Genomic DNA, 13,166 nt, shown 5'->3' with positions numbered 1-13,166 from the left:
CGATGGCAGGGAGTTGTTGGGAGGAGGAGTCAGCTTGCAGACCGTCCCAATGATAATGAGGGTGGCAAGGCACACAGAACTGATAGCGTTTAATGTGGCCACCTTGGGAGGCGCTCCCATTATTTTGGGAATGAGCTGGCTAGCGCTACATGATCCGCTGGTGGGCTGGCATCAAAGAGTGGTTTCCTTTGGTTCAGCACATTGCTTAGAACACTGCAAAGGGGAAAAGGGTTCAGCAGGGGCCCAAGCCACCCTAGCAGGGACTGAAGTAATGGAGAAGGTGAAGGTACCACCACAGTATGCAGATCTCAGCGACGTGTTCAGCGAGAAGGAAGCTGACCAACTACCCCCGCATAGGCCCTTTGATTGCCAGATCAATTTACTCCCTGGAGCACAGCTTCCTGTGGGCAAGTTGTATGCCATGTCAGACAGAGAAATGCAGGAGTTGCGAGAGTTCATTGACAAGAACCTGAAGAGAGGCTTCATCAGAGAGTCCAAAGCAGCGGGGGGTAGCCCAGTGTTTTTTGTGGATAAAAAGCACACGGACAAGCCGAGACTTGTATGTGATTTCAGGCGGTTAAATGCAGTGACAGAACCAGTGGCTTTCCCTATGCCCAGGATTGATGATATTTTGACCAGGGTGAGGAAGGGAAAGATTTTTACAAAGCTGGATCTAAGGGGGGCGTACAACCTGATACGTATAAGGAAAGGGGATGAATGGAAAACCACCATGTTTACCCCTTTGGGGGCATTTGAATATCTCGTTATGCCTTTTGGATTACAAGCAGGCTCAGCGTGCTTTCAATCTTTTATGAACCACGTACTGGGTCCTTTGCTCTACAAGAATTGCGTTGCCTTCCTAGATGATGTGTTAGTGTATTCGGAGAATGAGGAGCAACATGTGAGAGACGTCAGAGAAGTGTTGAGCAGGCTGCAAGCCAACAGGCTGTGGGTGAAACTGGAGAAGTGTCAGTTTCATACCAAGGAGGTGGAATTCCTGGGGTACCGCCTGTCAGACAAGGGATTGGCCATGGATCCCGGCAAGGTGCAGGCAGTGCTGGAATGGAAAACACCCAAAACCAAGAAGGATGTGCAGAGGTTCCTAGGGTTTGGAAACTTTTATCGTAAGTTCATCCGAAACTTCGCCCACCTGACGGCGCCCATTACGGACTGTCTCAGCAGTAAAAAGAAGTTTGTATGGACGGCGGAGGCGGAGCGAGCGTTTGAGGAACTGAAAAGGGCCTTCGCCTCTGAAGAACAACTTCTGCATGTGGACTTACAAAAGAAGCTGAGGGTCGAAACAGACGCATCTGACAGAGCCATAGGGGCGGTGCTTCTTCTGCAGCCGGGGAAGGAGGAGTCAGAGTGGCGACCGTGTGCCTTCTTTTCGCGAAAGCTGAACAAATCCGAGAGGAACTACACGGTGTACGACCGGGAACTTCTTGCTATTCATGAGGCTTTCCGGAAATGGAGGCACCTGCTAATTGGTGCACAACATAAGGTGCAAGTGTGCACGGACCATAAGAATCTAGAGTATTGGAGAACTGCGCGAGTGCTCAACCAACGGCAGTTGAGATGGGCCCAGGAGTTCTCCAAATTTAACTTTGAGATTTGTTACGTGCCAGGCCCAGAGAACGTTAGGGCGGACGCTCTCTCACGCAAACCTGAATATTTGGAGGGGGAGGGAGCACCCGAAGAGACCCATGTCATTCCAGAGGACCGCTGGGTGTGTGGGGCGGCATTGGTGGGGCAAAGGGAATTGGTAGAGGGAACGGTGCATGATGAATACGCCCAGGACAAACTCAGGGGTCTCAGGAGGGAGGGAGACAAACCCGGGGGTTTTGAGGAGAGAAACGGGGCATTGTACTACAAGGGAGCGTTATATATACCCGAAGGGGAATTGAGGGAGAAGGTACTCAAGCAACTGCACGATAGCCCCACAGCAGGGCATTTTGGGCAACACAAAACCATGTGGCTGGTTACCAGGGAATTTTGGTGGCCCAAGGTCAGGGAAGATGTGCGGGAGTATGTGAGAGGGTGTGAACAATGCCAACGAGCCAAGGGGGAGAGGCGGGCACCGGCAGGTTTATTAGAACCACTACCCACACCTGAAAGACCGTGGGAAGCAGTGGCAATAGATTTCATGACTGATCTGCCAAGGTCTAGAGGGAAAACAGCCATCATGGTTGTGGTAGACCTATTAACTAAAATGGCCCACTTTATAGCCTGCTCACATGCGGTCACAGCAGAAGAAACAGCTAAATTGTTTGTAGAAAATGTGTTTAGGTTGCATGGCGCCCCCTTGAGGGTGGTTTCAGACCGAGGGAAACAATTTACTTCCAGGTTCTGGAGGAAGCTCGTGAGCTTACTGCATGTAGAGGTTAATTTCTCAACGGCCCGTCATCCAGAAACCAACGGGCAGGCGGAAAGAGCTAATGGTGTTCTCCAGCAATATTTGAGGTGTTATGTGAATGACAGAGAGAATGATTGGGTGGAGAAGCTGGCGTTGGCAGAATTTGCCTACAACAATGCAGAGAACGTGTCCACGGGGATGAGCCCCTTTTTGGCTAATCACGGGTGCCATCCCAGAGCCTTCCCAGGGGGGGAAGGGGAGAACTGGAGCGTTCCAGCTGCAGAACAGTTCGTTGAAGAAATGGAAGCGATCCATCGCCAGCTCCAACTCAACTTAAACAGGGCTAAGGAGGAATATAAGAGGCAGGCAGACAAAAACAGAAGGGAAGGTGAAAGCATTAGGGTGGGGGACCAGGTGTGGCTGTCAACCCAAGGGTTGCCATTCAAAGGGGGTTGTAAGAAGTTAAGACCCAAAAGGCTGGGCCCATTTGAAGTCATGCAGCAGGTCAACCCAGTGGCTTTCAGACTCCGGTTACTGAACCACATGAAGCTGCACCCAGTTTTCCACAGGTCGTTGCTGTCACCGTATAAAGGGGACAGAGAAGGGAGGGTCACTAGGGGGCCAGCAATGGAGGAGAAGGAACACAGCTACCATGTAGCGGAGATCCTCGATTCCAGGTGGAAGGGAGATCAAGTAGAGTATTTGGTAATGTGGGAAGGGGAACCGGAGTCGGAAAACACCTGGGTTAGGGCAGAGGATGTCAATGACGAAGTTTTAATAGAAACTTTTCATCAGAGGTTCCCACGTAAACCTCAGCCTGTAGCGAGGTTCCGGAGGAAATACTTTGCCACCACCGACGAAGAAGAGGAGTTGGAGGGGTTCACAGATTCCGAAGAGGAGGAGGATTCAGCGAGCCAGGACGGCGATCGATGGAGGGAATTGTAAGAGACGTCTGAAGATGAAGAAGATTCTTTTCGGGGTTTTAACCCTTCACCTCCCAGAGGAGAGGAAATGGGAGGGGGTGAGGGGGGCCCTGGAGGGGAGGTGGATGTCAGGGAACTGCCATCGGAGCATCAGGTGGTGGAGGGGCTCAGGGAGGAAGAAAGAGACTCAACAGCTGAAGCAGGAACCAGCAGGGGGAGGAGTGGATCTCTGAGGGAATGCGAGCAGGAGGGAGGGCTCGGAGACGCTTCCAGCGAGAACAGTGGGGAGGTATCTGAGTCTCCCATAGGGAGACCCACACCTCGCCGGAAACTGTCACGCCGTGAGTCCAGGAGACGCGTTTCCGTTAAGGAGCTTCTTTGCTGGAAGCGCTTCCGCAGACAGCCACTGTCAGACTCTACGAGTGACTAGAGCAGACATGTTTGAGGAGCTCTGTCACACACAGAGGTTTGTGGAGCCGCACAAACTCTGAGGGAGCACGATTTTACGCACAAGCAGCTAATCATCCCATTACAGTTAGGATCTAAGGATGTTAATGTTGAAGTTAAATTTCATAAGAATTGGGATTTGGAAAACCGTTAAAAGGACATGCAATGAAATTCAACCAAGGGGAAGCGAGGAAGTCACTTAACAAAGTTAATAAGTGTAATTTTCAATAAGGCTATGATTTATGTTTGTTGTGTTTGTTTGTTTATAAAAGATAAACAAGAGAATAGAAAGCAAGTGAAGCAAGACAAACAAGACTGAGAAAATGGCTGCATGACTCGGCACTTTTATGGAGTCAGCCAGAGCGATGCCCATCTCCTAGGTCACATGCAGGGGAGGGATGCTCCACACCAGTGGAAGAGGACGTTACCCTGACTGGATGTCCCCCTGCCTGTGCCCACGCTAGGGAAATAAGGAATGTTGCATTTGACTGCACCAATGGATTACATCCCACAGGGATATTGTGCTGAGCTATCAGTATACAGACGCTTTACCGACTACCATCAACAAATAAGGAAGATCCCTGCCCCAGGGAACCAACAATGTACCGTACATTTTAGCAACAGGGAAACAACAGAGGGAAGTTTTTATTTCATTAAATAATAAGTTCAGGGAAGTGAGAGATAAGGCTAACAAGGGATGACTACGCACAAGCGTAGTCTCATTTGCTTGGGATGTACTGCAGCAGCATGCAAGGCCTCACAAGCGACATCACTTTTGGAGGAAGACAGGGGGGATACTTACAGTGCTTTTGTACACCAGGAATGAGAAACCCATGGTCCTCCAGATGATGCTGGACGGTATCCCGCATCATCGCTGCCAACAGGCCATACTGCCTGGGACTGATGGGAGCTGAAGTCCAGCAGCATCTGGAGAGCCTATTGCACACTGAATGCAGTATTTCAACAACTTAATCATGATTCAATTGAGAGTAAACTTCACCTCCAGTAACTTGACTGACACTCTGCTGAATCAAGAGGCCCAGTTAAAGGGATTTTAATGCCGTTCAAGGCTTGTGAAATTCTTACCTATTTTCTCCAAATTCTTTCTCCAGCTGGCTCAGGATCCTTCTTTTCTGAGCACTGCATGGGGTGATGATCCCAATGTTGCGAAAGCTGATGTCTCTCTTTTTGCTCTTAATTAACTTCATTAATTCTATTACCAGCTTAACTTCCTGGAGATTAATGAAGGAACTGAACAAGAAAGAAATAGAAGGGGAGGGAGAAAGGGATGAGCTGAAGGCCTTGTATTTGTTTTTTTTTTAATAATTTGTTTTTTATTGCTTTTTTCCAGGGTCAAATACATCTTCAACAGCACAACAAAAGCGGTTTTACAGAAAAAAGAAGAATTGTAAAAGAAAATTCACTTTTCCAAATTAATGTTCATAATCAACTGGACTTCCCCAAATCTTCCATCCCCTGCTTTCTTTTCAATAAAAATAAACAGCAATTTGATACCTTATTTTATGTGTTTTTGTATTTTCATTTAGTTGTATAGTCTATAATTTATACTTTTTAAATTCATAACTTAATTTCCCTCCTTTACCAATCTCGATGCTGAAGCATGTTTTTCCCAAAAACTTAGCAAATTCTCAACATTCATATAACTTATAATGTTTTTGTAAATAGTCCTTAAATTTTTTCCAATCCTCTTCCACTGTCTCTTCTCCCAGATCTCGGATTCTGCCGGTCATTTCGGCTAATTCCATGTAGTCCATCAGCTGCGAATGCCATTCTTCCAGCGTGGGTAACTCGTGTGCCTTCCAATATTTGGCTATAAGGATTCTTGCTGCTGTAGTTGCATATAGAAAGAAAGTTCTATCTTTTTTTGACACTCTCTGGCCCACCATGCCCAGGAGGAAGGCCTCTGGTTTCTTCTGAAAGGTGTACTTAAACACCTTTTTCAACTCATTGTAAATCATTCCCCAAAAAGCCTTCACCCTCGGGCATGTCCACCAGAGGTGAAAGAATGTTCCTTCAGCCTCCTTACATTTCCAACATTTATTGTCAGACAAATGGTATATCTTTCCAAGTTTGACTGGGGTCATGTACCACCTGTATACCATTTTCATAATGTTTTCTTTTAAGGCACTACATGCCGTGAATTTCATACCGGTGGTCCATAACCTTTCCCAGTCTTCAGACATAATGTTGTATCCAATGTCTTGTGCCCATTTTATCATAGCTGATTTAACTATCTCGTCTTGAGTATTCCATTTCAGCAACAGATTATACATTCTTGAATGCACTTTCGTCTTAGGTTCAAGTAATTCTGTCTCTAATTTTGATTTTTCCACCTGGAAACCAATTTTTTTGTCTTTTTTAAAAACCTCTTGGATTTGGGCATAAGTCTCGCACCTTATTTTTTAATTTTTCTAAACTCATCAGTCTCCAATTATCTCCGCATTTTTCTATTATTTCACAGTATTTTGCCCAGCCAACCTCCATGTTAAGTCTTTTTGGGGCCTTTGCCTCCATTGGTGATAGCCACCTCGGAGTCTTGTTTTCGAATAAGTCCTTATATTTAGTCCAGACAATGAATAAAGCTTTCCTGACAATATGGTTTTTAAACAATCTGTGAGACTTTACCTTGTCGTACCACAAATATGCATGCCACCCAAAAGCATTGTTAAACCCTTCCAGATCTAGGACATCAGTGTTTTCTAACAAAAACCAATCCTTCATCCAGCAGAAGGATGCAGCTTCATAGTATAATCTTAAGTCCGGCAGGGCAAACCCCCCTCTTTCCTTTGCATCTGTTAGTATCTTAAATTTTATTCGGGGCTTTTTGCCCTGCCAGACAAACTTCGCAATGTCCTTCTGCCACTTTCCAAAACATTCCACTCTGTCCACGATCTGAAGGGTTTGAAACAGAAACAACATTCTTGGCAATACATTCATCTTAACTGCTGCAATTCTTCCCAACAAGGAAAGTTTCAATCTTGACCAAATTTCTAGATCCTTTTTAATTTCTGACCAACATTTTTCGTAGTTATCTTTAAACAAATTCAAATTTCTCCCAGTCAAGTTAACCCCCAGGTATTTCACCTTTGTTACCACGTTTAGTTCTGTTTCCTTCTGGAACCCATCTATTTCTGAAGGTGTCAAGTTTTTTGCCAGAACCTTAGTTTTTTGTTTGTTCAACTTGAATCCCGCCACCCGACCAAATTCAGAAATTAATTCTAAAGCTCTTTTTGCACTAGCTTCTGGCTCCTGTAATGTCAAAACCAAGTCATCTGCAAAAGCCTTTAGTTTATATTGTTTTTCTCCGACCTGTATTCCTTCCACCTGCTGGTCCTTCCTAATCAGGTTCAGCAACACCTCCAGGACAGAAATAAATAACAGGGGTGATAGGGGGCATCCCTGTCGTGTCCCTTTTTCAATTTTAAACTCCTCTGTCACCACATTGTTTACTATCAATTTAGCTTTTTGCTCTGAATATATTGCTTCAATACCATTTTGGAACGCCCTTCCCACTCCCATCCCTTCCAAATTTTTCTTCATAAATTTCCAAGATACATTGTCAAAGGCTTTTTCGGCGTCTATAAAAATCAAAACTGCTTTCGTGTTCAAATTCGTCTGTAGTAACTCCAAAACATCGACAATGTTCCTGGTGTTTTCAGACAAATGCCTGCCGGGAAGAAAGCCTGCTTGGTCTTTATGGATTATTTCATTTAAGACTTTTTTCAGTCTATTTGCTAGAATGTCAGCAAAAATTTTGTAATCCACATTTAGGAGTGAGATGGGACGGTAATTCCTAAGTTGAGTCTTTTCAGATTCCAGTTTTGGTATCAAAGTGATGAATGCCTCTTTCCACGATTCGGGTGCCCCCTTCCCTTCCATAATTTGGTTACATACCTCCAATAATGGCTGGGCCAAATATTCCTTCAGTGTCTTATAATATTTGGAGGTAAGTCCATCTGGACCTGGAGATTTGCCTAACTGCAAATTCTGAATGGCACTTTCAATTTCCTGTTGTGTTATTTTATAATTCAGGACTGTCTGTTTATCTTGTGTTAATTTTTGCAGGCCATAACTTTTTAGAAACTTCTTTATCTCAGTCTCTACTTGGGGTCCTTGAGTAAACAGTTTTTTAAAATATCTCTGGAAACACTTTCTGATATCTTCTGGTTTCTGAATACATTCTCCTTCTACCTCCAGATTGGTAACAAAGTTCAATTTCTGTCTCTTTTTCAGCTGCCATGCCAGCAGCTTCCCACATTTATTTGCAGATTCAAATGATCTTTGTTTCATCTGTTTAATTTTCCATTCGATTTCTTGATTTATCAGTTTGGCATATTGTGCTTGATGGAATTTTATTTCTCTTAAAACTTCTTTTGATTTTGGGTTTAGTCTCAACTTTTTCTCTCCGTCTCTTATCTTCTCCAAAATCTTATCCTTTTTACCATTCCAGAGTTTTTTCTTAATAGTGTTCTGTTGTATCAGAAACCCTCTCATAACAGCTTTACTCGCGTCCCAGATTGTTTTCTTTTCCACCGAAGTATTCAAATTTATCTCAAAATAATCTTTCAATGTTTTTTGGGCCTTCTTCACAATCTCCTGATCTCTAAGCAGGTAGTCATTCATTCTCCATCTGAAGGATCCAGCTGGTGTAAGTCTCAGGTCTATTTTCAAGGCATTATGGTCGGAGCAGGTTTTAGGGCAGATCTCAACTTTTTTTGTCTTAGGTGCCAGTCCTCTAGATGTCCAAATTTGGTCGATTCTTGTCCACGATAGGTGGGCCTCAGAAAAGAATGTTCCTTCTTTACCCAGAGGGTTCTTTGTCCTCCAGATATCAATCAAATCCATATTGTCTGTAAGTTCAAAGAAAGTCTTTGGAAGCCTGCCATCTTTGGTCAAATTCTGATTTTGTGACTTATCCATGTATGTAGAGACAACTCCATTCATATCACCCATCAAAATGATGTTAGTATAGTCAATATAGTCCAACATTATCTCATGCAGCTTCTTGTAAAATTCCGATTTTCCATCGTTTGGTGCATAGATTCCTACTATCAAAAATTTTTCTCCTTGTGATTGTATTTCAATCGCCAAAATTCTTCCTTGTTCATCTTTAAAGACCAACTTTGGTGCTAGGCTCTCCTTTGCGTATATCACTACTCCTCTTTTTTTAACCTTGTCTGATGAGATGAATGCTTGGCCTAGTCTCTTGTTAATTAACACTCTCCTGTGGAGCCTAGTCACATGTGTTTCTTGAAGACAAATAACATCTAATTGTTCTTTTCTCAATATATGAAAAATCTTTTTCCTTTTCTCGGGAGAATTTGCGCCATGAATGTTCCAACTAAGGAGCTGCAGAGACATCTCGGGCTAATTTATTGGCCTGTAGGGGTGTCTCCTTTGTCGTTTTTGTCTGGAGGTGGAACCGGATTGAAACCAAACGAAGGAGGTGGCCAGGCTCCTGCCACTCCCTTCCGAAGGTCCTCCCCGTGATCGTTTAGGAACTTTTCTTGCTCCTCTGCTGTTCTGATTCTTACCTTCTTCTCTTTCAAGGTAAAAGATAGTCCTTGAGGGAATTCCCACCTGTAAGGGATTGTGTTGTTTCTCAGTAAACTTGCCAAATCTTTATATGTAGCTCTTAAGTCCAGTAACTGTTTAGGGATGTCTCTGAAGATTTCTGCCTTCTTTCCCTGAATCACCAATGAATTTTTGAAATGTAGGCCGAGTATGTTCTCTTTTTCTTGCTTGGATCTCAAAATGATCAAGCAATCTCTTGGTTTATCCTTCTTGACCACTCTTCCCAATCTGAAGGCGGTAACTATTTTAAAGTCTTTCTCTTCAGCCAAACCCCAGAACTTGGATATTTCTGATGTCAGAAAGCTGATCAAGTCTTCTTTTTCTGTTTCTGGGATATTTCTAAGCCTGAGATTGCATTCCCTGTTTTTCAATTCCGCCATGGACAGAAACGCTTGCTGTTCAGTGACCTGTCTGCTCAGTGGCCTTACTTCTCCTCTTAATTCTTCTATCTTCTCTTTATTTTGGTCTGCTTTTGTATTTGCTTCCTGTGCTAGTTTTCGGTTTTCTGTTGTGATCTTTTCAATATTGCCAACTGCCTGTGTATTTTGAGCGACTTGATCTGTCAGTTTATTGATTGTAGCTGTTACCTGGTCAAATTTAGCCGCTTGTTCCTCAAATTTAGCTGCTTGTTCGTCAGCTTTCTTATTTAATGCTGCCAGCTGGTCCAATATTTCTTTAGAGACAGGGTCTAGCCCTCCTGCAGCCATATCCCCAAAAGCTGGCTGCTTGGGTTGTCCTTCTTGCAGGCCTGTCACAATAGGGACAGACGATCTTCGTGACTGCACAGGCAAAGTTAATTGCAAAAGTTCAGTTTGTTTTGCTTTCTTAGCAGCCCTTGTTTTTGGTGCGCCACTCATTCCACAGCTGTCCAAGCATCAAGGTCAAATTGTAAATCCCATGGGAAAGGCAATCCAGGAAAAATAAACAACCATTCAAAAAAATTCCAAAACAACCGGCAGTTCCCAGAGACTAATAATTCCACAATCCAGCAGGGGGAGCTCCCCAAAAATTAAGGAGAAGAAGGAAAAGTTTCCACCATCAAGTTCCCACAAAAAAGTTGAATAAAGTTCAAAACAATGGGGGAGCCCTCTAAGTTCAGATTTAACTGCAGAGAGTAAAAGTTCTTTACAAAGGTGCATGCAACAGTTCCTTTTTTACAGCTTACAAAGTAGCCCTATGTAACATTTAACTTTTTGTACACAGTTGCCGCAGTCTGGTGTTACCTTGTATCCGGCCAGCCCGAGAGCAGGGTATCTTAAATTTGTAATCCACAAAAGATAGAAAGAGGGTTCACAGTCTCTGTCCACTTATAGCAGTTTTAGCCTTTCCTTAACTTTTAATCAAGCAAATCCGAATTTGCAGGGTATAATCCAACTTCTTTAAACTCCTTTCAACGCTTCCGCTTTAAAAAGTCTTTGCTAGGTACTTTAAACAGAGCCGGAAGACTGACTTCCTTTTTAGCGTCTCCCGCTTTCAGCCAAAATTCACCAAATTAGGTCCAAATAAAGCCTCGGATTTCTTACTCACGAGTATGTTGTTTCAATTCTTTTGTTCAAAGAAGAAAGGTCAGCGTCGATCAGCAGCAGCCGCGCGGCTTCACTTCCGCGGAAAGAGCGATGGCTTCACAGCACCGCTACCCCCTCCACGTTCCGAAACCCCTTACGGGGTCTCTTCTGCGTTTCCGAGGTCGCTCCTGGTGCCCGCCGAATCCCACGGCCACTGGCTCACTCTACCAGTGGTTTTTCTACGTGGATCGTCGCTGTGCCGCAGCGCACGACCCTTTCCCGCGGAGCCCCTCTTCAGCAGCTGAAGAGGACCGCCATTGCTGAACGCGCCGCCTCCGGAAGTCCTGAAGGCCTTGTATTTGGATGTGTGCCTCATTTTAAAAGTTATCACAGATTCTCTCTCTTAGGGTTCTGTCACGGGAATTGGGGTTGCTTGTGTGTAAACCTCTAGCTGTTCCAAACAGCTTAGGGTTGGTTGTGTCTTTCCCTGACTGAGCAGCCTTGGCGCTGCTGCTCAGTCGCTAGCAGAATCCGTGAGTGGGCGTCTCCTAAATTTCCTCCAGCATAAGAATTCCTTGACGGACAACCTCCGCCTCGCCTCTCTGCGCGGAAGCCTTCTGCGCAGAGTGGGCGTGCCGAGTGGTGGTCCTCCATCCTCCTCACTGACTTCACTGGAAGAGTCTCGGAGCCTCACCTCCGAGCTGCTCTCCGCCTCTCCCTTCTTCCTGGTGTCACCTGAACTTCCTTCCCCAGATGACGTTCTCTCTCTTCCCTTACTCTTCCCCTCTCCTGCAGAGTCCGGGAGCCTCGCTTCTCCCCTCTGCTCCGATGTCAGTTCCCTGACAGGTTCTTTTGGGACATACACTCAAAGAACTGTAGAGTTGGAAGGGACCCCAAGGGTAATCTAGTCCAACACCCCTGCAATGCAGGAATTCCAACTAAAGCACTCATGACAGATGGCCATCCAACCTCTGCTTAAAATCCTGCAAGGAAGGAGAGTCCACAGTCGCCTGAGGGAGTCCATTTCACTGTCAAGCAGCTCTTACTGTCATAAAGTTCTTCCAGGTATATAGTTGGAGTCTCCTTTATTGTAACCTGAAGCCATTGGTTTGAGTCCTACCCTCCAGAGAAGGAGAAAACAAGCTTGCTCCATCCTCCATGGGACAGCCCTTGAAATATTTGGAGATGAGGGTCATATCTCCTCTCAGTCTCCTCTTTACCAGGCTAAACATACCAAATTCCCTCAATGGTTCCTCATAAAACTTGGTTTCCAGACCCTTGATCTTCTTGGTCACCCTGCTCTGCACGTTCCAGCTTGTCATCACCCTTCTTAAATTGTGGTGCCCAGTACGAGACATCGTATTCCAGGTGTGGTCTGACCAAGGCAGAATAGAGTGGTACTATTACTTTCCTTGATCTGGACACCAGACTTCTGTTGATGCAGCTTAGAAGATCATTATATTTTTTTGCTGCTGCATCACACTGCTGACTCATGTTAAGCTTGTGATCTACTAAGACACATACTACTAACAATGTCTTGTTAGTAATATAAGATGGTGTCCCCCATCTTATATTTGTGCCCTGAACAGTGCTAGATGACCTCAAAGATTGCTTCAATCTTAGCTTTTTAAAAAACTCTTAAGTGTGCCCACCCACCAACAGCTAAGGAGAACATGGCCACAAAAGCTGCCACATGCTCTTATTGTGGTGGAAAGTGGGAAAACACCAGATCATGATTGCTGCAGCCTTCCCATTGGGACATCTGGTTGCTGACTGTGAGGACAGGATGTGGGATTTGATGGGATTCTGGGCTGATCCAGCAAGCAAGCTCTTCTTATGTTCTTGATCAAATCAATCTGTGGCAGGTAAGTTACCCAAAGATCAGATCGTGAAGCTGAGGCTCCAATACTTTGGCCACCTCATGAGAAGAGAAGACTCCCTGGAAAAGACCCTGATGTTGGGAAAGGAGAAGGGGATGTTGGCACAAGGAGAAGGGGACGACAGAGGACGAGGTGGCTGGACAGTGTTCTTGAAGCTACGAACATGAGTTTGACCAAACTGCGGGAGGCAGTGGAAGACAGGAGTGCCTGGCGTGCTCTGGTCCATGGGGTCACGAAGAGTCGGACACGACTAAACAACAACAACAACAAGTTACCCAAATTGTCCACCAAGCCAGAGTTCCACACCACACAGCAGACCTTTCAAATGTAGCAGGGATGACACCATATACCTGTAGTCCAGCAACAATCTGGGTTTATAACAGCACCTCTGGGAGGGAAACAGGTTTCCCCATTCCTGTCCTACAATAGAGTTCAGGACTAAATCAGGGGTGGTGCACCTTTT

The 13,166-nt window shown here is 45.0% G+C and overlaps 1 protein-coding gene across 1 annotated transcript in view; it reads right to left on the bottom strand.

The window, feature by feature from the left end:
- The window catches only part of LOC308578183 (putative helicase senataxin), a 299,741-nt gene that overhangs the window by 38,459 nt on the left and 248,116 nt on the right, over positions 1–13,166 (bottom strand). The window contains exon 23 of the mRNA XM_081178438.1: positions 4,810–4,974. Within this exon, the coding sequence (XP_081034564.1) occupies positions 4,810–4,974 (165 nt within the window). The remainder of the gene's footprint in view (positions 1–4,809; positions 4,975–13,166) is intronic.

The sequence above is a fragment of the Podarcis bocagei genome (genome assembly GCF_964188305.1).
Source record: "Podarcis bocagei genome assembly, chromosome: W".
In the NCBI taxonomy this organism is placed as follows: domain Eukaryota; kingdom Metazoa; phylum Chordata; class Lepidosauria; order Squamata; family Lacertidae; genus Podarcis; species Podarcis bocagei.
Note: the sequence above shows the minus strand (reverse complement) of the source record. Positions and strands in the feature narration are given on the sequence as shown.